The sequence below is a fragment of the Dipodomys merriami genome, unplaced genomic scaffold (assembly GCF_024711535.1).
Source record: "Dipodomys merriami isolate MVZ:Mamm:240054 unplaced genomic scaffold, mDipMer1.0.p SCAF_21, whole genome shotgun sequence".
In the NCBI taxonomy this organism is placed as follows: Eukaryota; Metazoa; Chordata; class Mammalia; order Rodentia; family Heteromyidae; genus Dipodomys; species Dipodomys merriami.
Window position 1 is genome coordinate 6,177,142 of NW_027203493.1, and position 27,657 is coordinate 6,204,798.

The window sequence follows — 27,657 nt, forward strand, 5'->3', positions numbered from 1 at the left end:
GCATTTAGCTTGCTGAAATCCTAGTCTCTTTCACTTAGTCTCCATATGGCCTTGGGCAACTTAACCTCATTGCCTAAATTTCATCATTTTACTATAAGGATATTTACTATTTATACATATATATATCCTTATATATATTTTATAAGAAAATAGCATTACATGGACTTGGTGATGCCAAAAGACATGTGCAGAAGAGTCTGAAGCTTCTTTAGAACCCAGCAATGACGAATCTTCTTGCTGTCATAGAATCAATATTGGTTTCCTCTCATTCAGGATGTCTGTAGCCGCCACTCTTCAAACAACAGACTGATACAGGCCCACCAACTGTAGAGTATAAAGGTATAAATTAGTTTATATTCAATTCTGTCTCTTTCATGTGTTCTTTTCTGCATGTTTTAAAGCACCTAGTAACTATCCCTGCTGTATTAAATGAGACAAATCTGTTACCTTGATTAATAACATGCATAATGACAAAGTATAGCATTTCAAGGTTATGCAAACTAGGCCAGAATTTACCACAGATTTGATATTATGCAAACTAAAGGGTAATATAGCAGCTTTTAATTTAAATCATTAATACTTTCCTAGAAAAAATAATGATGAGGTTTGTGAGAAAAGATACTCATAGAATTTCAAAAATACACTATAACAGTAACCAATTACTAAGTCTGAGAGACTGTAGAGAAAAGACTTTGCAGATCAACAGTTTCTCTATGGCCAGGCACCCATAGCTCAAGCCTGTAATCCTAGCTACTCATGAGGCTGAGATCTGATGATCACAGTTTGAAGCTAGCCAGGACCAGAAAGCCCCTGAAATTTTATCTCCAAGTAATCACCAGAAAAGCCAAAGTAGAGCTGTGGCTAGAGCCCTATCCTTAAGCACAAAAGCTCAAGGACACAAGGACAGTGCTCAGACCCTGAGTTCAAGCCCCAGGACCAGAAAAAAAGAAAAAAATTTCTATATGTACACACATTACATGCTTCCTGGGATAATTTGAAGATTCAAACACAAGCCTGAATCCAGCATTCAGAACATAAAAGACACTCTAAGCATTTATACTCTAAACACTGGTGATAGGCAATTTTAACTTCTAGAATTCAAATATGTATTTCTTGGCTAGCATAGTATGTGATACATGATATCCCATAAACTAAAATTTAAAAATCCATTGTTTTTAGAGAGGTGAGGCGGGAAGGGATGGTAGGGGAAAAACAAAGGAGGGGGTAACAATGTTGGATAGGAAATGTACTCATTACCTTACTCATGTAACTGTAACCCCTTTGTACAGTATCTTTACAATAAAAAATATATATTGAAAAGATCCAATGGCTTATCTATATATTTCATTTATCATTTGATATCTGCAAAATGAAAAATAAACACTGACTAGACTAAAATAATACAACAGATCAAATAGATAGATGATAAATGAGAGATGATAGATATTATACTATTTAATTTCTGTATGTTGCTATCTGAATTTTCCCAATACCAACACATCCTTTAAGACTATCTGGCTTTTATTATATTATGAATACCACAAGAATATTTAAGTAGTATCCCTCTCTGGCATTTCACAAACTCATGTCTAGGGTCTTGTCTTCATTACAGTTCTTTTCCTGAGAGTGACTATAGGTTGTTCATGTACCTATGAGTCTTCACAGAACACATGAACATGTCATGCTGGCCAGTTGACATGCATCCTTAGCAAGTGTACTTACATGGAATCTTCCCTTCATCCCAGTTTTTCAGAGAGGTAGAGTAGCCAAGTGATATTTAAAATATATAGGTACACAAAGGTAATGTCAATACCTACAGTACAGGTAGCTTTATATTCTGAAAACGTCTTCACAGAAAAACAAAGATACTGTGTTGACAAAACTAGGTTAAACAACCGACCTAAATAACAAACATTAATCTGGCCAAACCCATTATTTGGTGACACAAATAAATATTAATAGTAATAATAAAATTAATTATGTGATTTATCTTCTTTTCAGTCAATTGGGGTTACACAGCCAAAAGGAACTTTGCCTTAAGAAATGACAATAACACGTATGTGACTAGCTAACAAGTCATTTATCTATCTAGGTAAAGACAGGGATTTAGCGATTTAGAAAAGTTGATGCTGGAGGTTCCTCACAAATAGAAATAAAACACTTCAGTCTTCCAGTCATTCAAGTAGAATAGCATCTTCCTTTCTCCTTCCCAGCTGCAACCAGTTCTATCCCCACAAGCTCATGCCATGACATTGAAACTTTCCACAGACTTTCGTGAGCAATGGTGAAGGAAACTTCACACGCCAGAGACAAAAGACCAGGTGAAGAGCTAGCCACTGAAGTTTGGGGAGAACTTCAGTTTCAGAGACTTCTCACATTATTGAATCAAGAAAATCATTCTTTCATGCATATATACAAGCATAGCCTATAGATTTTGCATCATCCTATTTTTAATAGATTAGATTTCTCAGAATATTTGGAACAAATTCAAATGAAGCAATCACTCCTTAATAGGTTTCTTTCCTTGAACAATCCCTAGAGGAAACAGATTTGGATCTTGCCGATGAAGAATACTGAATGTCAGGTGATATAAAACATATAATGTGAAATGATATAAGCTCTGAAGTTTAACGAAGTAGGATGTATTCATGTAATGCTATTGAAGCCAGCCTGAAGGGGAGAGCAATCTAACCCACCCACACCAGATCGAAGGACAGCCTGAGTAGAGTAGGGACCTCATCTAAGTAGCTCTGAGGTGCAGAGGCAGAAAAATTGGAGCTAGAGCAGCTATTGAATTTCTAATTGAATTTCTAATATCCGAAGAGTACAGTACTGCCCTGTGTGAGAACAATAATTCTGTTCACATAATTGAATTTGGTTCATTCAATTCCAATCTAATATTAATTTTTAAACTATGCATGACTCAAATGTTTTTTTCTTTCTTGCTATTGTTTCTAACATATGTATAAGATATTTCTTTGTTGCTTTGTATGTCCCTCCCCCACAGTATAAACCTGTTTTCACTGTATTTGATGTAGGTATAATTCGTGGAGGGGAAGGTGGACCTATTGCAACAATGAGATGTACAAGACACTATGTCGAAAAAGGAACTTTACAACTTTGGCCCAGGGGTGGGGAGGGGGGGATGGAGAGGAGGGACAGGAAATGGAAAGGGATGGTAAGGAGAAACAAAGGAGGAGGCAACAATGCTTGAGAAGAAATGTACTCATTACCTTGCCCATGTAATTGTAACCTGTATGGTATTTTCACAATTAAAAAAACTATGCATGAAAAATGTATTTTCCAAAGAGAAAGCAACACTTAAGAGCTTCTCCACTATTATTCTGTAACTTCAGCTTGTCACTGGCTCCACTGATCAAATGTCAAAACATGTTTACTTCACATTGGCTCTTCTGTGTCACAAGACCTGGGGGCAGGGTCATATTTGCATCTCTCTGAATCACCCGAAAATCTTTATCAGGTGCTGAACTCCACTAAATGGTGATGGTTTTCAATTTACCTTGTAAATAGATAATCCATCAAACTCCACTGGAATAGTTTTGCTCTTAAGAGTTTTTATTGCTTAATGGTAAAAGATGCACAAAAACATATTTAATTTAAAAGAACACTCAATATGAACATATTTCTTTTGATTACATCACCACTTAAAGACAGTGACTCTAAATATAGTAAGGCACCAACCTGTGTGTCCCTCCATCTGAGTTCAAGACCTACTCTTGCTCTCCACTTATCTGAATGAAGTAAAAGAACTTGCTATAGTAGATGATACCTATAATAGCCCATAAACTAAATTTTTGTCATAGAATTTTGTTGAAAACCTAAATGATATCATGTTCCCAGCAATTAAGTAATGAAATTCTCAACAACCAATAGGAAAAAATCACAATAGAAGGCAGAAAGAATTTTGAATTTAATTATGATGAAACCTTGTAGCATAATTGTTCGTGAGTCATGAGTTCATGAGTCTTCCTCACAAATTTTAGACAATTATAAATATTTTATGATATTATAAATCCTTGATTCACATTCTTGCTTCCTCTTGCTATTTAGATTATCTAAATAGTATCAAAAATTATTTTGATTGCAATATTGTACATGAAAACTTCCTAATCCAGTATGTTTAGTTTTAGGGCTAAAGGGTCATTGTGCTTGCAAAATACTCTTGAGCCTTTCAGAGAAAAGATAAATATGTTTGTTTTTCAACATAACGTCTTGTACATCTCATTGTTGCAATGGATCCACCTGTATCCCTATTTAAACAATTTGTTTTTTCCCTTCCCCTCCACAAATTATACCAACATCAAATACAGTGAAAACAGGAGTTATACCATGGCGGAGGAACATGCAAAGCACCAAAGAAATCATCTTATAAGTATGTTAGAAACAATAGCAAGAAAGAAAAACCATTTGAGTCCTTATCTTAGGGTTCATTTTGCCTAACATAAACTTATCTGACCTTTTCTGTTTGTCTCAGACATATACTATTTATTGCAATAAGGGAAACCATGGGACCTATGTTTCTTTGGGCCTGGATTTCTTCACTTAATATAATTTTTTTCCAAGTCTTTCCATTTCCTAACAAGTGGGGCAATGTCATTCTTTCTGATGGAGGCATAGAATTCCATTGTGTATATATACCACAATTTCTTGGGGGGGGGGGAGGCAGGGAAGGAGGGGGGAAAGGGTGGCATGGATGGTAAGGGGAAACAAAGGAGGCAACAATGCTTGATAAGAAAATGTGAACATAAGTTAAACTTCCATCAGCTAAGCTGGTTTCTGGAGTGGATACTTTCTTGGGGTGATGAGCTTTCTCTAGGTTTTTTGTTGTTGTTGTTTTGTTTGTTTTTATTGTGAAAATACCATACAGAGGGGTTACAATTACATGAGCAAAGTAATGAGTATATTTCTTTCTTTTTTTTATTGTGAGAATACCGTACAGAAGAGTTACAATTACATGAGCAAAGTAACAAGTACATTTCTTATCAAGCATTGTTGCCTCCTCTTTGTTTCCTCTTCCCATCCCTTCCCATACTACCCCATTCACCCCACTTGATCCTCCACCCACACCCCACCAAAGTTTTAAAGTTTGTTTTTCAACATAACGACTTGTACATACCATTGTTGCAATGGGTCCACCTGTATCCCTAGTTAAATGATTTTTTTTGCCCTTCCCCTCCACAACTTATACCAACATCAAATACAGTGAAAGCATGGGTTATACCATGGGGGAGGGACATACAAAGCAACAAAGAAATCATCTAATAAATATGTTAGAAACAATTGCATGAAAGGAAAAAAAAAACATTTGAATATCTACCTTGGGGTTCATTCCCCTAACATCAACTTATCTAACCTGTTCTGCTTGACTGAGACATATACTAGTTATTGCAAATAAGGGAAACCATGGCTGCCCAATAAATAAGTGGGCTAAAGACTTAAAGATGGGCTGGGAAGGTGGCTCAGTGGTAGAGCGCTTGCCTTGCATGCTCGAGGCCCTGGGTTCGATTCCTCAGCACCACATAAGCAAAAAGAAAAAAGCCGGAAATGGCGCTGTGGCTCAAGTGGTAGAGAGCTAGCCTTGAGCTGAAGAGCTGAGGGACAGTGCCCAGGCCCAGAGTTCAGGCCCCACAACCAGACAAAAAAAAAAAAAAGACTTAAAGAGAAACTTCTCTGAAGAGGAAAGAAGGATGGTCAATAGACACATAGAAGAAATGCAAATCAAAACAACATTGAGATACCACCTCACCCCAGTTAGAATGGCTATAATCAAGAACTCTAATAACAACAGATGCTGGAGGGGAAGTGGACAGAAGGGAACCTTACTGTATTGTTGGTGGGAGTGTAAACCTGTTCAACCACTTTGGAAAGCAGTATGGAGGTTCCTCAAAAGACTCCACATAGAACTCCCCTATGACCAGCAATCCCACTTTTGGGCATTTACCCAAATGATCACAAACAAGACCACACTAAAGCTACCAGCACGACTACGTTTATTGCAGCATTATTTACCATTGCTAAGACATGGAACCAACCCAGATACCCCTCAGTAAATGAATGGATCCAGAAAATGTGGTATATATACACAATGGAATTCTATGCCTCCATCAGAAAGAATGACATTGCCGCATTTGTTAGGAAATGGAAAGACTTGGAAAAACTTTAAGTGAAGTAAGCCAGGCCCAAACAAACATAGGTCTCATGGTTTCCCTTATTTGCAATATCTAGTATATGTCTGAGTCAAGCGGAAAAGGTTAGGTAAGTTGATGTTAGAGAAATGAACCCTAAGATATGTATTCAAAGTTTTTTTTCCTTTCATGCTATTGTTTTTAACACATTTATAAGATTATTTCTTTGTTGCTTTGTATGTCCCTCCCCCACAGTATAACCCCTGCTTTCACTGCAAAATAATTTCTTTCACTAACATTTAAGATATATAGGTTTTTAAAATCAAATTTCAAGTATACTGTATAACATGACTACTGAAGCTTTGTTTTTGTCCAATATTTCTGGCTTTTGCCCATTCTCCCATCCATGACAACTTCTCTCTGCTCTTATAAATATGAGTATTTTAGATTCTTGGTATATATGATGTTACACAGCATTTCTCTTTCTGTGTCTCACTTATATTACATAGTGTAAAGTCCTCGTAGTTGATCTTTGTTACATATGATAAAAAGTTTTACCTGAAGAATCTTAGAAACACAGTTCAGTGTTTGAATTTGGAAGTACCACTGTGAGACTAATGCAGACTATGTGGATTTACTCTACGTTTTACCACTTTGTATGGATTCTAAAAATAAAACAAAGAGTGACAAACAATACAAATATCAATGCAGATATTTAATAAAAATAAGGGTGGTGCTGTGAATATTTCATTCATTTATTAATTACATAATACTCATTGGTTCCTATTATATGCACATATAGCTTTCCACATACAATAGTATACAATAGTATAGTGATTAACTTACACCAATAAAATATGTTAATGGCACAAATATAAGGGCTCATTCAGTAATTTTATTTGTCAGAAAGGCTTGGACGAAAAGAAAGTCAGCGTCAGACGTAGGAGGACTTAGAATTATAGTCCAATGAATCATGTTACAGTGAATATTTTACTTATTTATGATCCTGATATAGCTTTCCTTCTCCATAGCTTCTTCATGGCATTGGTCATCTCTGAGTTCCTCAGAGTGTAGATTAGTGGGTTCAGCATGGGTGTTATGACTGTATAAAACACACTCAATGATTTGTCAATGGGGAAAGTCCTAGCAGGTCTTGCATACATGAAAATGCAGGGAACAAAGAAGCAGACAACCACAGTGATGTGAGAGCCACAGGTGGACAGAGCTTTCCGCCTCCCTTCCTTACTCAGGTTCTTTAGAGAGTGCAAGATGACACCATAGGAGATGAGCAAAAGCAGAAACACAACCATACAGATCAGCCCCCCGTTGGCCAACACTAAGACCCCAATGACATAGGTGTCAGTACAGATGAGTTTCAACAAGGGGTACATGTCACACATGAAATGATCAATGACATTGGGACCACAGAATGGGAGCCCATATATAGTGCTGAGTTGAATTACTGAGTGCAAAAGACCGCCAAACCAAGACAGTACAAGCAGCACAACACAAACCCACTGCCTCATGATAACCAAATAATGCAAAGGCTTACAGATGGCCACATAGCGGTCATAGGCCATCACCAACAGTAGAAAGACCTCTGACCCACCAAAAAAGTGCTCAGTAAACAGCTGGATCATACAAAACTTGAAGGATATTGTTTTCTCCCCAAAGAACAAGTTAGAAATCAACTTGGGGGAGATGGATGATGAATAAATGATATCCACAAATGATAAACTACCAAGAAAGAAGTACATAGGTGAATCTAGGGTCTTACTGAAAGTAATGGTCAGGACGATGAGCAAATTCCCCACCATGGTCAGAAGGTAAAACAACAAGAACATAACACAAAGTACTTTCTGTTCCTTTGGATTCTGAGTGAGGCCCAAGAGGACAAAGTAAGTTACATTGTTCCTTGGTTCCATTTCTTCTTTTCTTGGGGTTTACCTACAAAACAGTGCATTCTTAGAAGTATTTTCATCTTAATTGTTATTTATCCTCCATTAAATATAGAGAGATAGAAATGAAGCATTTATCTGTTCTAAATACAAGTGTGATCAAGTTCCATCAAACAGTGTTCCTCATCAAAATAATCAGTACAAATGACAGAGTTCACAAATTTAAAGACCAATTTAACAAGTCAGTATAAATATATTTATTTATTTATGCCATGGAGTAGATTTGCTATGGATGAATTTCTAAGTCACCTGGAAGCTTGAAAGGCATCACTAAAGAAGGAATATTTTAGATGAGTTTAAAGGACAAGTAAGGTAACAGGAGGGAATGAAAATAAGAATGCCATGAAAAGATGTATCATGCACAAAGTCACAAAGACATCCTCATGTAGACTCATTCCAGTTAATTCACATACTCATTATGGGAGCCAAAACTAACAACTATAATACCATAGACCAAAGTCACCACATTACTAACCACAGCTGGAAATTTGGAACAATGATTATCCTTTCTCCACGTTGAAATAGAATGTGTCTCGCTTCCATTGGAGACCTCAGCCACACTATTCATATCTAGAAACATTCTTTTCAGGATGATGATGATGATGTCTGCATGTGAATTCTCTAAGACAATAGATGTTTTTTTTCTGTAACTCTTTCCTAAGCCCTCACCAGAATTCTTTCATACATCCTCTTTGAAGGTGTTAGATTCTTTCTACCATGAATCCCAGAACTTCCAGCAGCTACTCAGTTCTGAATATCTGAGCTACTTCTATCTTGCCATGCATTAACAGCAGAACTCAGACTTTCAAGTACCAAAGCTACATTCTTTTGCTAGGGCCTCTAATTGTAAAGTAGAAGAAACTAAGTAGTTTGGAAAACAGAAATATATTGTCTCAAACTTTTACATGTTAGATATTCAAGATCATGGTAGAGATAATACTGAGTCCTTCAAAAGATTATGAAGGAAGGAGCAGGTCCAAACCTGGCCCCTTTATTTATGGCCGACTGAGTGATCATGTGGCATTATCCTTGAACACAAATTTCCCACCTAATAAGAACATCAATCATACTAGATTGGGGTCACCCTTATGACTTTATTTTAACTTCATTACATCTACAAAGACGCTGTCCACAAATAGAGTCACATCCTGAGGTCCTGGAGGTTAGCATATAAATTTTGGAAGTAGCGTGGAAAGAAGGAAAATAAAACTACACTTCTGGGGCTGGGAAGGTGGCTCAGTGGTAGAGCGCTTGCCTAGCATGCATGAAGCCCTGGGTTCAATTCCTCAGCATCACATAAGCAGAAAAGGCCAGAAGTGGCACTGAGGCTCAAGTGGTAGAGCACTATCCTTGAGCTGAAGAACTGAGGGACAGCGCCCAGGCCCAGAGTTCAGGCCCAACTACACTTCTTTCACATGACACGAGGCATGAGCAAGAAGTATCTGTCTCAGATATCCAACAGTCTCTACAACCTCCTTTAACTGTCCTCCCGAGGATCTGCCTCACTTCTCTGGCCTATACAAACTCCAATCACTCACAAATTGTGTCTCCACCATTGTTTCTCCTCCAGGGTTTTGTTTATGTTTTGTTTTGCTGAATGGCTAGAGTTTGAACTCAGCTTTGAACTGTCTAGGCAGATTGAGCTCTATCTCTAACTTCTCTCCTAAATGTCAAACTAGTATCTGTTCTATCCTCAATCAAATATTTATTGAGTATTTTCAAAAGTTGAAGGGGGTGATATTGATGGAGATGCATTTTACTTAGAGACTGCTCTGCAGATTGGCAACTCCTTTGTATACCTACTTAAAGATAATGTATGTATGTACATAATAAAAAAGTAAATATTTAATTTTTAACAATTCTGTTCCTTCAATGTTTTCTCCATTTAATGAAATAGTACTTCTTTCCATAGTATAATTCAAGGCAAATTATTGCAGTGGTTTTCTTTTTTTAAATTGTATGGAAGAGTTATGCAAAGGGGCATCAGTTAACATGTCAGTTTATGAGTACAATGCATCTGGATTAATGTCACCTTTTTCATCATTCTGCCTGTATCTTTCCCAGCTACATCCATGTCCTCAAGTTACCTTGCTCCACTTGGACATATGTACATTGGCTATTGTGACTGTATTTACCTACTCTTTCTCTCTTGGTTCATCTGTCCCTCTCCCCTTGACTTTACACTGTCTGACAATACATGCTTCAGCTTCCTAGTATTTATTTTAGTACAGTATTTTTCGCTCCATCTTTCCTCTAGTGTTATTTACTCATATGTTTAGTAAGTCTTGTTGATTTTTCATAATATACTGTAAATATGACTATGTCACTATACCTCATCACATCCCATATCTTTCTTCTCCCTTGTCTATGTATTTGCATTTTGCCCTCCAACAAAAAAAGCATAGGAACTATAATTGAAGTCATGTCATCCAAGGACAAATTTTTTTGAGGGTCCTGGGGCTTGAACTCTGGGCCTGGGCTCTGTTTCTGAGCTTTTTGTGCTCAAGGCTAGCATTATACCACTTGATCCTCAGCTCCACTTCTGGAATTTTGTGGTTAATTGGAGATAAGAGTCTCACATTCTTTCCTGGCAGGCTGGCTTTGAACCCATGATCCTCCAACCTCAGCTTCCTGAATAGCTAGAATTATAGTCATGAGCCATTGGAACCTTGCTAAGGACAAAATTCTTTGTACCAACTGAGGAATTTTCTTTTCACCAGGAGTCATCAGCTTTTTCAGATAGAAGTACAACTCTTTAACATGGCTGCTAACTTAGTCTCCTTTCATTTATTAAAATATCTTTATGATGATATGTGTTATATAAAACATGACCAACTTTCTGCTTGCAGAATGGGGATTTTTTTTTACATATTAACTCTTATAAAGTCAGTGAACATAATTTCCGAAATAATAAAAAATTCATCCCATTGCAAAACCTAGTTTGTACTATCCATTATTGAGATCTTACCTTTGGGAGCTTGTCAGTGTGTGAGAAACTTTTCACCTTTCTCTTGAAGAGCTGGAGCTCTCTCTTCCATTTAATATTCACACAGAAGGCATACAATTGTCATTATACCTTTGAGATAAATTTGACATAGTCATATTGCTATGTCAGAATATTTTCTCAGGCAACTCTTAAATACTTCAGAAGGCCACCCCCTTCACGATACAGCAAATTGAAAAGAATTATATGGTACCCGGGAAAAGCAATACTTTTATACTCTGAAAATTTGTCAAAAAAGCAAACGAACCCTGTGTCCATATAAGGAGATAGCAACTAGCCTTTTCACAAGAAATGTTTTTTTCATAACTTCTTTTCTAGCAGCTTCAAGTGAGTTTACCATCTGACTACTTAAACCATCACCTCTCCTGTAGATATTTCCAAGTACTTGTCCTTGACATTCAGAAAGGTCATTCTTGTGACTTTTTATATGATCCCTAAAGACTAATAAAGCACCTTCTGAAATTGTTATATCACTTACAAACAGAACAGTATCTGCTACCTGACAAGGGCAACAATCACTGAATATTTTATACCCTGTAACCATATTAATCATGGACTCTTGCCCCTGGAAACTTCCCAAGACTAATCCTTGCTTAATTACATTCACTGGGATTTCACATCAATTTTTAAGAAAAAAATACATATACAAAGATACCAGGACATCAGTCACATCAATATGTATATATTGATGTATATTGTGAGAGCCCCCCAAAAGTCAAGCTGTGATCTCCAAAAGGTTTGGGAGAATGGGATGCCTCCTCCCAACATGATATCTCAGAATGCTGAGAGTTTCCCAAAAAAGTCTATCTGTCCTGCCTTGAATTCAGATTTCCATCCCAGATGTAAGCTATCTCCACATCAAACTTCTGGGAACTTGGGGAGAGACAAAAATCTATGTTAACCAAAGTCATTTTACTGCTTACACCTGCTTCTTAAGAGAAAAAAAAAGTTATTTATCATGTGAGTAAAATTGTACCACATGATTGGTGCTTGTGACTTTGAGGAACTTGTGGCTTCGTTTGCTGCATCTGCACCTGTACCCTCCTCAATCAATACCTTGTAAAATGGACTCGGGACACCTGAGGCTGGCAGAAAATTTCAGGTTCCTGGTTCCCCAAACCTCCATTTGACAGTCTGTGTCCATTATTGTCTCGTCCCCACTCACTGCAGATTGTGACACATATACATTGCAGAATGCTTGATTGATTTAAATGTATTTACTTCACCAATATTTCTCATTTTTTCTGGAGAGTTTTCAATATCCTTCCTTCTAGCATTTTGAAAAGTACAGTGCATTGCCATGTACAGTCACCTGATAGACAAACTAGAACTTATTCTTAGCTAGCATGACTTACAATCCACTGACCAATCTTTTCCCACCACTCCCTTGCATTCTTCCTGGCCACTGGTAACCACCAATCTCATCTCAACTTCTATGAGACTCAATGTTGGCAAAAGGTGTTTTGTTTATTTTTATTGTAAAGGTGATGTACAGAAGGGTTAGAGTTACCTAAGACAAGTAATGAATACATTTTGTTTTGAACAGTGTCACCCCTTCCCTCATGTTCTCCCAGTTTTTCCCTCCCAAATCCCCTCCCCCACAAGTTGTATAGTTCATTTTCAACATAGGGAAAAAGTGTTTTGTAGATGCAAAGATATTGGTTGGTACTGACTCAACTTCCAGTTGGGGCAGGTTTTTGCCTCATGTACTTTCTAGAAATAACAAAATTCTGGCTATGTCTAGATCAGGACCTTTGTCTCCATAAATGAAAAAGATATCTTCTCATATAATGAATGTTATCAACTGATTTTCAAGGTCATTTTTTCTCCTGTGGACATCATGCTATGAGCTTTGAATAACAGAAGAAGATACTATGAGGTTAATTAGAGTAGACTTGGGTTCTATTCAACTAGTTTATATAACATTATGTGGATTTTATGCTCTCTCAAAATCTTAATCTTTGTTCATATGTACTGTGAAAAATTAATGTACACTTCATCACATTATTTTAACTAAGCCTTGGATGTGGCATTGTATAAAAACTATAGAACAAACTGCTTGCCACTCAGTGGTACATAATAAATTCCATGGCTTTTGTTGCCTCTTCTTTTCTTCACCAGTGTCATATTTCTGTCCTTTTAAAAGGTTTATGACTTATAAAAATATACGCGTATATTATACTAAGAGGCCATGAGGAACTTTCAGAATCCTCAGAGTGAAATTTTGAAAAATTGGTATAGGATGGAGAAGATAGATTCTGAATAATTCACCTTAAAAATTGGTATATCTGAAAAAGAGTCAAAAGAACAGAGAGCAGGAAGAATAAATAGTCAGGACATTTGTATTTTCCCAGAATACCTAAAAACTTTTTTGTGCAGTTTTTAAAGACAGTGAGTGTGCATTGCACGATCGATCTATGAAGAATTGTGTTCATGATTCTGTGGAAAAGATTTCCCAGGACATGACTTAATAAGTTAATGATCCATTAATATAGTAGAAATGCAAGTATAATCTATTGTTGCTTAAAATATGTGCATAGATAAACTGCTTACACGTATGTGGATCATTTATCTAAGTATAGATACATCTATTCAACAACATTCCTATGCATGAGACTTCTAGTTATGTCCAAGAATGTACACTTCACCAAATATCCAAACTGATCCTGACAGTTCATACTCTGACATCGTTTTTACAGTTGGTACTCTGAAGTCAACTTTTCACCCAGAGTTGCTTCATTGCATTTTTCACCTCTGTGTTCCTGAGGGTGTAGATTAGAGGATTTAGCATAGGTGTTATCATAGTATAAAACACAGCCACAGCTTTATCAATAGAGAATGTGGTAACTGGGCGCAGATACACAAATATGCAGGGTACAAAGAATAAGACGACCACAGTGATGTGAGACACACAGGTGGAGAGAGCTTTGCGCCTGCCCTCAGAACTGTGAGATCTCAGAGTGCCTAAGATGACCATATAAGATATCATCAAGAGAAGAAAGTTCAGCAGGCAGATGAATCCACTGTTCGCAGCAACGAAGAGTCCAAGAGTATGCGTGTCCATGCACACAAGTTCCAACAAAGGGTTCAAGTCACACATGAAGTGGTCTATGACATTGGGTCCACAGAAGGGCAGCCAGACTGTGAAGAGGATCTGAATGGTTGCATGGATAAAACCCCCAGCCCACGCCACTCCCACAAGGAGGCTACACACCTGTCGGTTCATGATGCTTGTATAGTGTAGGGGTTTACAAATGGCTACATAGCGATCGTAGGCCATGACTGTGAGAAGGATGATCTCGGCAGCACCAAAAAGATGCTCGGCAAAGACTTGCGTCATGCAGCTACCAAAAGAAATCGTTTTTCTCACAGAAAGAGAGTCTGCTAGCATTTTGGGAGTCATGGATGATGAACAGCAACCATCTAAAAGGGACAAGTAAAAAAGGAAGAAGTACATGGGGGAGGCCAGGGCCCTGCTAGTGCTGATGGTAACCATGATGAGCAGGTTGCCTGCCAGGGTGGCCATGTAGACCATTAAAAACACACAAAACGAGAGTTTCTGAAGTTTCATATTTGGGGTCAAACCCAGAAGGATGAACTCAGTGACATTATTCATCTTCACCGTCTATTAAGTTGATGAGACAAATGATCATCCCCAAAACAAAAAGCCATACTCATCGTCAGTAATAAGAAGTTCATTTACTGAATAAATGCACCCATGGCTGCTCTCCTGTTTTCTTTGAGCCAGTCCTGGGACTTGAACTCAGGGTCTGGGTGCTGTCCCTGAACCTGTGTACTCAAGGATAGCACTGTACCACTTAAGCCACAACTTGACTTCCAGATTTTTGCTGGTTGCATGATGGACTGCCACATGGGCTTTCCTGCCCAGGCTGGCTTGAAACTAGAATCTTCAGATCTCAGCCTCCTGAGTAGCTAGGATTACATACTTTGATTTTTTCTCTAGTTTTAGAAGAAGAAAAAGAAAGTCCAGCTGTCAGCATTTTATACTTTACATTCCATAGGTCACAGTGAAGGTGTGCATATATTATTTCTTATAATTTTATTATTTGTTTTCAATTTTGTACAGTAAAAAAGTGAGTAAATTTTTAAGTCAGAACACAAATGGTATAATTCTTCAAAAAGACAAAGTTTAAAACCCAACCAAATAAATACCAGGAAATGGGTACTTGCCAGAGAGAGGATGTGACCAAGGGGAGAAGAGGAGAAGAATGTAGGACAGAATGGGGGAGAATGCAGGCAAGAATTCATTGTACATACCACAGAACTGAGAAATATAAGGGAAGGGGTGGGCCAAAGAGGGGCGAAGATGTTGACGTGATGACACAGTTGTACACATAAACTTCTTTGTTAAATTGCAAAAAGAAAATTCAATATATAACCTAAATTTAAATTAAGTAATAAGGAGCAGATTGGAGGAGTAGGTGAGAATGTTGAAGTGGTTGACATGGACTAAGATTCATTCTATTCATAAACTGCTTTGGTGAATGACAACTCCTTTGTACAAGGACTTAGAGATCATAAAAATATTCAAAGCACAAAAAACAGGATACCACACATCAAGTTACAAAGTCAATCCATGCTGTGGCCATATATACAACACATATAGGTAAAAAATGATGCATGTATTTTACCTGACGGTAGATAGAAATACCAGAGAAAGGTCCTATTTTTTCTTCCAATTTTTGCACCATTCAAAAAGAGTCAAGGACCTACAGATTCTCTCCTTCTTTCATCCTTGGTCCTACTTTGGCATCCTCAGCACTCAGATGCTACTACTGCATCCCTCCACTCTCAGTGACTGTGGTAGAATCTGCCACATAGCCTCCTGCTCATCACCTGCTCAAGATGCTTAAAAACAAAACACTTGTTTTATTATCATTGTACTTCTCTTTATTTTTATATCCATAGTGCTGGGCCAAAGGTAAACATTCATATAGCTAAGGAAAGAAGGTTTAAAAACTAGTTAAAAGAGAAAGAAAGGAAGAGAGGTGTTAGAGAACAGCAAGGGAGGGCACGCGGCTGTAATTCCAGCACTTGGAAGTCAGGAGCAAGAAGATCACTAGCTGAAGCCAGCCTAGGCTTCAGTAAAAAGTTTAAAACCATCTTGGGGTATACGGGGAAACTCTGTCTCCAAATAAACAAAAGAAAGCTAAAACAATGAAGAAATTGGAAAAAAGAAAATCTAAAAAATAAATAAAACAACAAAGAAAGATAAATAGACCAGTGTCCAAAATAATCCCAATTCTAAACACTGTTTATATATATATATATATATATATATATATATATATATATATATATATATATATATAGTTTTATGTATATTACCTAGCATGTGTGAGGCCCTGGGATCAATTCTAAGTATCTCACAGGAAAATGTTTTAAAAAGAGAGATTTAGGAGAACCAGAAAACAGAAAAGAGGAGGAAAGGGGGAAGGTGGGTAAATATGATCAAAGTATATCAAATATATAAAAGATAGATGATAGATGTGGAAGGTCATGATGAAGATAAATGAGGAGATAATAGATAGGTGATAGATAGATAGATAGATAGATAGATAAATAGATAGATAGATAGATAGATAGATAGATAGATAGATATGTGAAACCCACTAACCACTGTTTAAAAGAGTATAGGAGAGAGGGATATAAAAAGAAGTAAAACTAGGCACTGGTGATGCATCCTTGTAATGGGAGCTACTCAGGAGGCTCAGGTCTGAAGATCGTGGTTCAAAACCAGCCATTGCAGGAAGTCCATAAGATTCTCATCTTCAATTAACCATCCTAGAAGTGGAGGTGTGGCTCCAATGGCAGAGCATTATTAGCTTTGAGCACAAAAGCTTAGAGGCAGAGCCCAGGCCCTGAATTCAAACCCCAGGACCAGCAGCAAAAATATAAATAAATAAAGAGTAGTAGGAGGGATGAATTAGTACATTTTATAGAAATATCCCAATGAAACCCCTTGTACAACTAATTTATACTATTTTAAATGCAGAAATGTGAAAAAAATTAAAATAAAATGAAATTAAAACCATAAGATTAAAAAAACAAAAGCATGCTTAACTTAAAGAAAAGTTTAATTACTGCTTATTTGGTATTTTTGTTTTGTGAGAATTTTTTGTCTATTCATTTCATTCATTTATTTGTTAGAACCATACAGAACCAACAAGAAACTAACAAGAAAAAGACTAAAACCAAGAAAGAAAAGGAAATGACTAGAGAAGAAAAAGGAATGAGAAAAGCTGTAGAGTCACTGAAGAATGACTTGCTCTTAAGTGAGTTTTTATCCAACTCACTTGTTAGTCATGGCTCTCAGGATTAACATCAAAGAAAAATACTAGCAAATACATTTCATAGATTATTCTTCCACGAAGAAAAGGTAAGGAAAAAGGGGATCATTTTTGCAGATGCATATTGAATGCCTGACCTGTCCTTAGTTGGTTAGAGATTCAACAACACTTAAAATAGATATTATCAGAATTTGCTTCAGCACAATGTTGTACAATTAGAGTAACATTAATTTCCTATTAAAAAATAGTACTTCCAGACACAAAAACCTGAAGGAAGATTAAATAGAAGAAAATACAAAAACATATCAAGTGAAGTAAACTAGACCCAAAGAAACATAGATTCCTATGGTTTCCCTTATTTGCAATAATTAGTATACATCTAGGACAATCTTAGAAGTTGAGCAGAATAGCCCAATAGCTATGTGCAAATGACCATATAAGATGACACTAAGTAAAATGAACTCTAAGTCATGGATACAAGAGGTTTTTCTTTGCTGTTGTTGTTTTTAATGTACTATGTGATTTTTTTGTTTCCTTTGTATACTCTTCCCCTTATGGTTTATCCCCTGTTGTCACTGTATTTGATTTTGGTGCCCTCATACTGTATATATGTTTATTTGAATTAAGGAAAATAAGGGAGATAACAGAATGGTGGAGACAAAGGACAAATGGAGAACCAATGCAAAAGCAACATACACAAGACAGTATGTTAGAAATGATGTATACAGGTTGTGGGGAGGAGGGAAAGTAGGAGAAAAATGAGGGAAGGGGTAGCAAGTTTCCAAGAAATGTACTTATTACCTTACTTACATAACTGTAACCCCGCTGTACATCACCTTAACAATAAAAAAAATTAAGTAGGTTTTAGTTCTTCAACTTACCAATGCTTATATTCTTCAACTTACCAATGCATGCATCAGCATTCTCACTGTGGCCTGGACATTTTCAGCAATACATTAGTCCAGATAGTGATACATTAATTTTGCATTTTAATAGAATTTGGATTTTGAACAGAGTGAGAGGACTTGGGTAGCACTGGCCCATTTCCTTGCCATAGACATCTTAATGTTTATATAGTTTTATGCCTAGTTATGAGAAGTAAGCCATTCTTTCTGAAAGATTAAAAAACAGTCAATAAGCTATCATTTTTTAAAGATAAAAAAGAAATTGCTCAAAAAGTGTCAGCAGTTAATAAAAGACCACCTCGATGAAAAAAATCTCCAATCTCTTCCAAGTTTTTGCTTTAGAGTGTCAACGCCTAATGGTGTGCCACATATTTTGGTTCTTGGAAGTCAGGCTCCTTTCTCTCAGAATTCCAAGTCTTGGCTTCAGAATGTATCTGGGGGAGGCACGGCCTTTGAGATGAGCTCTGGTCCAGAAGTCCTCATGGCATCACCTTCTCAGTTTCTTCAGCTCTCGTGGTTTGAATACACACATTTTATATGATGGGTAACTCTCCTCCCTGTAATTTCCTCAAGGAACTGGCAATTAATTTTAGAAGCCTTGGCCAACATGTCAACCAAACAATCAGCCCACCCCCTCCAGTCCCTCTACTCTGAATAACCATTTAGATGGAGGATTCGGCTAAAGAGCTGCGATCTCTTTCAGCTATATTTAGAATTTTTTATCTCTTTTCTTAACTAATGTTGTATAGCATTAGCCATGATAGTAACTATATGCTCTCTATTAAACACATTACACACACTGGGTGGCATCCAAACAATTATAAATGAATTAACTGAAATGTAATAGAAATAATGGAGTCCACAAACAGTATAATTCTTTAAACAGACTAAGCCAAAGCTCAATAAAAGGAGTATTAGGATATGGATGGGATACGTGAGGAGGTGGAATCCAGAGGAGAGGGGTAGAAGGATGGATGGGGGAATGAATAGAATGGAGGCAAAAAGGCACTGTGCATGCCACAGAACTGAGAAAAAATAAGGGAAGGGGTGGGCAGAAGAGGGGGTGAAGATGTTGAAGAGATGGCCTGGCTCAAGATGCAATGTATATCTGAATTACTTTGTTAAATGGCAAAAAAATAATCAATATATAACTTAAAAATTAAGAAAAGTGAGGGAAGGGATGGAGTGGAGGGGGTGGGTGAAAATGTTGAAAAGAGGTGACATGGATCAAGAAGCACAGTATTCAGAAACTGTTCTGTTGAATGGCAACTCCTTTGTACACTACCTAAAGAAAATAAAAATTTTAAATATATTACATGGTATACCTTTTGTAATGGATGCTATTATTTCCATTTCTCAAATGAGAAGACTAAGGCACAAAGCCACCCCTAAACACAAAAAATCAACTCAAAATGGATTAAATACATAAATATCAGGCTCAAAGCTATAAAACTACTGGAAGAAAACTTAAAAAAATGCTTCCAACATATGTACCAACAATGATACTGAGATATGGGCGCCAAAAGCACAAATAACCAAAGTGAAAACAGATTACCTAATAATTGTGTGCTCAGAAGGGAACCAAATGACTCAACCTGTGGAATGTGAGCAAATATTTGCAAAATAGATATCTGATGAAGGTTAAAAAAAAGTTTTAAAAAAGAATCAGGCTAAAGCATTTTACTGTAATCCTAGCTAATCAGGAAGCTGAGAACTGAGAACTGCTGTTCAAACCCAGTCTGGGCAGGAAAATCTGTGAGATTCCTATCTCCAATTAATCACCAAAAATATCCAGAAGTAGAGCTCTGGCTCAATTGGTAGAATGTTAGCCTTGGCTCAAGTGGCAGAGACACAGCCTTGAGCAAAAACTTTGAGGGACATCACCCAGGCCCTGAATTCAAGCCCTAGGAAAAGACAAAAAGTTTACAAACTCATAAGTAAATACATTGGATGGTATACGAATGTGCACAGAAGTATCAGCAGAAACACAGTAGATTCAAAGGAGAGCTCAAATACTGTAATTACTTAGAAAAGCAACATCAAAGTTCTGAAGAATAAAACACTAGGAAGTGGGGTACACAAAAGGTGTGGGGTTCAGTCAAGGGGAAAAGTAGGCAAATGAAGAGAAGAGAGGAAAAAGAATCCAATGTACATGCTATAAAATTAATAAGAGTGAGGGAGAGGTAAGTAGAGGAGAGATGGATGAGAATATTGAAAGAGATGACACTGATCAAGACATATTGCATTCATAAAATGCTTTGTTAAATGGCAACTCCTTTGTACAACCACCTAAAGATAGTACAAATGGTTAAAAGGAATTCATTTATGTTATCAAATCAATAATAAAAATCTAAGCAATTAAAAATTGGCAAAGAATGATAGTAGATACTTCACAAAGGAAGTTATGAAAATGTCTGTTCTATGTAAAAGAGCTTAAGAGAATCATCATAGAAATAATTATCAAACTCTCATGAAACCTCACCTTACACCTATAAAGCTAGTTGTATCTGCAAGAAAAAGGAGGAAAATGATGGTAAAGATGTAGAGAAAAAGGAATTATTACATGCCGCTAGTGGATGTAAGAATTTGAGTTGATGTAAGAATAAACATTCCTCAGGAAAATATATTTAACTTTCTCCAAAAATATTTGCTTTACTTTTTATTTTTTATTTTTTTGATTATATCATTATATTATTTTGCTTATCAGTTTTCCAACAAGATTAACTTGTAATTCACTCTGCCTCAGTCCATAAGAAGAGGAAAATAAAAATAAAAAAACAACAAGTATGGAGGGTCAAAAATAAGAAGCTAGCCAGGTGCTGGTAGCTTACGCCTATAATCCTAGCTACTCAGGAGGCTGAGTATCTGAGAATCTGAGAATCACAGTTCAAAGCCAGCCAGGCAAGAAAGTCCATGAGACTCGTATCTTCAAGAAACCATCAGAAACCCAGAAGTGGTACTATGCATAGTCAACTGGTAGAGTGCTATCCTTGAGCTGAAGAGCTGAGGGATAGAGCCCAGGCCCAGAGGTCAAGCCCTGCAACCGACAAAAAATAAAATAAAATAAAATAAAAAACAAATTTTAAAAAATAGGAAGCTTCAGGATCTATTCCAATCAGATTTCAACTTGCTTTTTACCCCCTTTTTTTAAAGTTAATTTCATTGTCAAGGTGATGTACAGAGGGGTTACAGTTACATATGTAAGATAGTGAGTACATTTCTTATTGAATAATGTTACCCCCTCCCTCGTTTTTCTCCCTCTTTTCCTCCCCCCATCAATCCCTCCCTAAGTTGTAAAGTTCATTTCCAACATATTATCTTGTGAGTATCACTGTTGCATTGGTTCACCCTTTTAAAACTATGAGGACTTTATAATCCAGCAATTCAACTTTGAGTGAATATTGCAAAGGTAAGCAAATCACTTGCCTTACAGAGATACTCCTAATCCCATATTTCTTACAGCATTATTTATACTAAACAAGATGTAGAAGCAATCTAATCATCCATCAATGGAAGAATAAATTAAGAAAATAGGTCTGTGTACAATGTTGAATGTGAACTATACAACTTGGGGGAAAGGAGATGTTCAGGAGGGGAAAACTAAAAGCAAAGGAGGGAAGAGGTGAAAAAAAAGAAGGTACTCATCACCTGATTATGTAACTGTAACACCTCTGTGTGTCACCTTTACAATAGCAATTTTTTTAAAAAGAAGAAAAAAGAAAAGAAAATAGATCTCTTATGGGGAGAGATTCCATATAATCATAATTAATCAAGTACCATTGAATCTTTAAAAGGATTTTCTTCCATTTGAGACAATACTGGTGGATATTATACTAAGTGAAAGAAGTCAGTCAGAAAGACAAATATTTTATGATCTTGCCTATGGGTAAAAAAATGGAAAATAAACAAACTCATACAGTAGAGAATATAAGAGGAAAGGAGAGATGTTGTTAAAGATGAACTGATTGCCAGATGCCAGTGACTCATGCCTGTAATACTAGCTACTCAGGAGGCTGAGTTCTGAGGATTGCAGTTCAAAGCCAGCTTGAGCAGGAAAGTCTGTGAAACTCTTATTTCCAATTAAACACCAGAAAACCAGAAGTGGTGCTATGGCTCAAAGTGGTAGAATATTAGCCTTGAGCAAAAAAAAAAAAAAAGGCACTCAAGGACAGTGTCCAGGCTCTGAGTTCAAGCCCATGACCTACCAAAAAACAAAAAGTACTAAGTTTCACTGGTTTAAGAGAAATGGCTTTTAAATATTGAATGTGAAATGAAGTAGCTATACTTAACAATTCTATATTGTACATTTGAAATTTGCTAGTTCTAAGCTTCTCATTATCAAAAATAATGATAAACATGTAAAGTAACTAACATGTTAAATTTCCTTGAAGTGACTATTGTATAGTATGCATATAAAAATATTTTAAAACTGGGAAGGGGGAGGCTGGGAAGGGAGGTGAAGGGTAAACAAAGGAGGAGGCTGCAATGCTTGGTAAGAAATGTATGCATTATCCTGTCCATGTAATTGTAACCCCTCTGTACAGTATGTTCTCAAATAAAATTAAATTAAATTAAAAAAAAAAGAGGAAATGCTAAGGGGAAACAAAGGAGGAAGCAACAATGCTTGATAATAAATGTACTCATTATCTTGCCATGTAATTGTAACTCCTCTGTATGGTAAATAAAATTTTTTTTAAAAAAAAGAGGAAAAAAATATTTTAAAACTTTGGTACATTTTAAATATAAACAGTTTTGATTTGTCAAATATATCTCAGTGAAGCAGGGCTACATCAATGAAAAAAGACTTTTTTGGAGAAAAGTACATCAAAATGGCTACTGTTAATGTTATATCCTCGTTGCTCTAGCTCACAAGAGGTAGATTTCAAGCAAAGTTTGAGACTGATAAGAAAATGGAAGCTCCCTGTGTTGCAAGAGCCAATACAGAAATTAGAACAAAGATTCTGACACTGGTATTAGGCCACATTGATATTCACATAGCAGATGTGCCAGTAAGGCCAGATCATATAGCATGCATTCCAAGGGTAGAAACATACAATTCCCTACTCAACAATGCTTTAGTCCCCCAATATGTCTCTCCAGAATATCCACTGCTAAGACAAAATTTTTCCAACAAAAAAGATAATTAAATCCCTGGAGAGAAGCACGGTGTTGTGTTTTTAAGTCTTTGTGGAAACCTCACATAAATCCATGTAGTGCAAAATGAAAAGAGGTTTGTTGTTCATGTCTCCAGATAAAAATCCATCGTGAGTGGAGTGATTCATCTGAATGTAGTTTTTTCCACCCTTTCCACCTTTTGCCCTGTGAGAATGTAGCTTTTCACAGTCTATCACTTCTTTGTAACATGTCAACTAAATCCACCAATAATTAAAAGCTTAGATTTTTCTGTGGAACTATTTTGAGTCTTCCGGTTTAAATGAGTTTTATGAAGATACTCTCTTAACAACTGATGGTTTGATATCAAATTATCTGAAGGGTGTTTTTCATGTGACATATATTTCATATTGAAAATTGTTAACTGCAAGAGGAGGAAGTTGGAAGATGTGATTGTTTCCAACATCATTAGAATAATCTAAGGACAGCAAAGGTAAGCTTTTCTGTTAATATTTATGCTTACAAAAGATTCATTTCCTTAAATATTAATAAATACTTTTCAGTTCATTTTAAATACAGTATCAGAGCCTTTCCAGACCTAGGGCGCACAATGGATAAACATCACTCACATAGTGTGACAGTTGAAAGCTTTAAGGATCATAGATTTAAGCAATTAAGAATTCTGGGGACCTGAGTTTTGGAGAGATACTAGAAAAGGGGGAAATAATTGTGGGTTGAGAGAGGCTAAGATAGAAGGTAGTACCACTGTTGTTGTTTTAATGTGAAGATTTTCTTATATGTCTATATGTCTGATATATGCTATAAAATGTGCAAACCAAATTTTCCTCTATAATACCATTAAAATAATTGTAGTTATATTGGTCATAATAAAAGATTTTACTATTGCAATATACTAGTCAAGCACTACAGAATATGGGCTTAAAGTCTGAATTAAAAGGAATACATAAGAATAACATGAAACTTAATCTTGGCTCTGTTCTTCATTAGTTACTTGATCTTAGAATACTTAACTTCATGTCTCTAGTTTTTCATATGTGAAATAAAAATAATAGCACCATATCCTAAGAAGATGAAATCAGGAAGTGTCTGCAAAAACATAACACACTAAATATGAGGTGATATTCTATAGTATTATTGTCATTATGTCTAATCATTTTTTAATATTTTTGGTGCTACTCCTGGGGCTTGAACTCAGAGCCAGGGTGTTGTCCCTGAGCTTCTTTTGCTCAAGGCTAGTGCTCTATTACTTGAGTGACAACTTTTTTTTGGTAGTTTAGTGGAGATAGTTTTACAGACTTTTCAACCAGATTGGTTTTGAAGATTGAGCCTCAGATCTCAGCTTCCTAAGTAGCTAGGATTACAAGCAAGAGCCATCACTGAGATTGTGACTCATTTTCAAAGTGGGAACAAAACCAGATTGACCACATAAATTGTTATAAACATTGAATGCAATAATTTATGTAGAAAACTGGGTGACATTCTGTTCACATGGCAATTAACAGTGTAAAAGTATATATTGTTAACCATTACAGAATAATCAGCTGCCACAGAAAAAGTTATTACACACATAACGTCACATAATTCCCACCCTCTTACTTCATCTCTTCTCTAAACAGTCTGCTAACTGGGCTTCCTTTTTCTGTTTTTAATTCTCTTACTGATCATCAGACTACCCTGTTAAAGCATACCTACAAATTTTAAGTAATATCCAAAGTTTTCCTTTCCTCAACCCTCTTCATCTTTCTGTTCATATTATCAGATTCCAGCTAGGCCTGTAATCCTAGCTACTCAGGAGGCTGAGATCTGAGAATCATGGATCAAAGCCAAGCAGGGCAGTAAAACTCATCTCCAATAAACCACCACAAAACTGGAAGTGGTGCCGTGGCTCAAGTGATAGAGCACTCGCCTTGAACTGAAGAGCTGAGGGACAGGGCCCAGGCCCAGGCCCAGAGTTCAAGCCCCATGACTGACAAAAACCCCCACATATTATCAGATAACTTCCAAGTGTTTTCTACCTCTTAAGAATGCAGAGAAGCAAAAAAAAAAAAAAAAAAAAAAAAAACTAAAAAAAAAAAAAAAAAAAATCTAAGCATAGAACTTCCCGTTGACCCAGACATACCACTCCTGGGTATCTACCCAGGACATTACAGCTCAGGATACAGTAAAGACACTTGAATATCCATGTTCATTTCTGCACTATTCAGAATAGAAGTTAAGGAAATAGCCCCCTTACCTTACTATAGATGAATGGATTCAAAAATATGGTACCTGCACCCAACTGAATTTTACTTATCCATTAGAAAGAATAAAATTACATCATTTGCAGGTACAAGCAAATCATGTTAAGTGAGGTAAGCCAAGCTCAGAAAGACAAACAGCACATGTTTTCTCTCATCTGTGGAACCTAGATCTAAACTACAACTGGACATGATAACTTATACAGGACTCTAGGCATTCACACACAGTCAGACTAAAGGAGGAACCCAAAGGCATAATTCATCTGGACATTTAAAATACTATTTAGCAAAACAAATTCCAGGAAATGGAAGCACAGGAGTTTTGGAGGTGGTGGTGATGTTTGTGGGTGATAGTATTTGTTTCAGCTTTGGGATGTATTGTCTTTTTAGGGGAGGCTGTCTCAAGAAAGGGTCTGAAGCACCTCACATGGATGTCTCCAGCCTTTTGCATTCACAAAAGTTTCTCATAGCTATACCTAGAATCTTCACTTGGGAAGCAGTTTAGGCAAAAAAGAAAAAAGAAGAATTCACAGCGCACAATAGAATACAGAATGTATAACTTATTGGAATGGAGAAATTTAATAAATTCATGTTTATATTAATCGTTCTCTGGGTAATACAATTATCTGTTTGTATTAATCATTCTCCGGGTCATACAGTTATCTATCACCTGGAATAATGGAGATTAGGAACAACGTGACCGAGTTTGTTCTCCTGGGACTTACAGAGAATCCAAAGATGCAAACCATGGTATTTGCTGTGTTTTTTGTCATCTATATCATCTCCCTGGTAGGCAACGTGCTCATTGTGGTCACCATCACTTCCAGCCCCTTGTTGGGGTCCCCTATGTACTACTTCCTCGCCTATCTCTCCTTTATTGATGCCTGCTACTCCTCTGTCAGTACCCCTAAATTGATTGTAGATTCACTCCATGAAAAGAAAATTATCCTCTTCAGTGGATGTATGTCCCAAATCTTTGGGGAACACTTGTTTGGAGGTGCTGAGATCATCTTGCTGTCTGCAATGGCCTATGACCGCTATGTGGCCATCTGTAAGCCCCTGCACTACAACACCATCATGAGCCGGCATGTCTGTGGCTGTCTAATCGGAGTGGTGTGGATGGGAGGGTTTCTTCACGCCACCATTCAGCTGCTGTTCATCTTCTGGTTACCTTTCTGCGGCCCTAACGTTATAGATCACTTTATGTGTGATCTGAACCCTTTGCTCAGTCTGGTCTGCACTGATATTCACACCTTGGGGCTCTTCGTGGCTGCTAACAGTGGTTTTATCTGTCTGTTAAACTTCCTCCTTCTGTTGGCCTCCTATGTGGCCATCCTGTGCACCCTGAGGAACCGCAGTTTGGAGGCGAGGTACAAAGCGCTCTCCACATGTGGCTCCCACATTACAGTAGTCATCTTGTTCTTTGTGCCCTGCATATTTGTGTACATGAGACCTCCAGCTACTTTGGCCATTGATAAAGTTGTTGCTGTTTTCTATACCATGATAACGCCCATGTTAAACCCCTTAATCTACACCTTAAGGAATGCTCAGATGAAAAATGCCATTTGGAAATTGTGTCATAGGAAAATTACTTCAGCTGATAGGTAAATGTCCTTGGAGTTAACACTGGTTCAATTGAGTCAAGAATCAAAAGGGTGCTTTATATGTCAGCAAGATATATGCATTGGATAAAGAAAAATTGAACCATGAAATTGATTTATAGATTCAATTCTGAAAGAAAAAGAAATAGGTCTAAGGAAAGAGAGAAAGATCTAACTCGTGGCTATTCTGCATACTTGAAAATGTCAGCAAAATTTAGACATTTTTACTAGCTTCCTCCTCACCTTGGGACTCAACACACAAAGGAATAATATATTAATGTTTAGTCTGCAATCTCAATAGCAATTCAAAGAGGTCGTCTTGGCTATGAATCCCATTTTGTAGATGAAAAAGTGACAAGGAA

General features: G+C 36.8%; 3 protein-coding genes across 3 annotated transcripts; 1 reads left to right on the forward strand and 2 right to left on the reverse strand.

Annotated features, from left to right (window-relative positions):
* Nucleotides 1–4,833: 4,833 nt before the first annotated feature.
* On the reverse strand, nt 4,834–8,071 carry LOC138833718 (olfactory receptor 4A47-like). The gene is made up of 2 exons (XM_070032013.1): nt 7,176–8,071; nt 4,834–4,837 (listed from the first exon to the last, which is right to left on the reverse strand). The coding sequence occupies exons 1-2, from the start codon at nt 8,069–8,071 to the stop codon at nt 4,834–4,836; spliced, it is 900 nt and encodes a 299-aa protein (XP_069888114.1).
* A 5,750-nt stretch (nt 8,072–13,821) lies between these two features.
* On the reverse strand, nt 13,822–14,724 carry LOC138833719 (olfactory receptor 4C12-like). The gene has a single exon (XM_070032014.1). The coding sequence runs from the start codon at nt 14,722–14,724 to the stop codon at nt 13,822–13,824; it is 903 nt and encodes a 300-aa protein (XP_069888115.1).
* An 11,648-nt stretch (nt 14,725–26,372) lies between these two features.
* LOC138833720 (olfactory receptor 4C46-like) lies at nt 26,373–27,302 on the forward strand. The gene has a single exon (XM_070032016.1). The coding sequence runs from the start codon at nt 26,373–26,375 to the stop codon at nt 27,300–27,302; it is 930 nt and encodes a 309-aa protein (XP_069888117.1).
* The last annotated feature ends 355 nt before the right edge of the window (nt 27,303–27,657 follow it).

Bases quoted from the DNA above. Each gene is read 5' to 3' on its own strand.
- LOC138833718 (XM_070032013.1), bottom strand. From the start codon at position 8,071: ATGGAACCAAGGAACAATGTAACTTACTTTGTCCTCTTGGGCCTCACT.
- LOC138833719 (XM_070032014.1), bottom strand. From the start codon at position 14,724: ATGAATAATGTCACTGAGTTCATCCTTCTGGGTTTGACCCCAAATATG.
- LOC138833720 (XM_070032016.1), top strand. From the start codon at position 26,373: ATGGAGATTAGGAACAACGTGACCGAGTTTGTTCTCCTGGGACTTACA.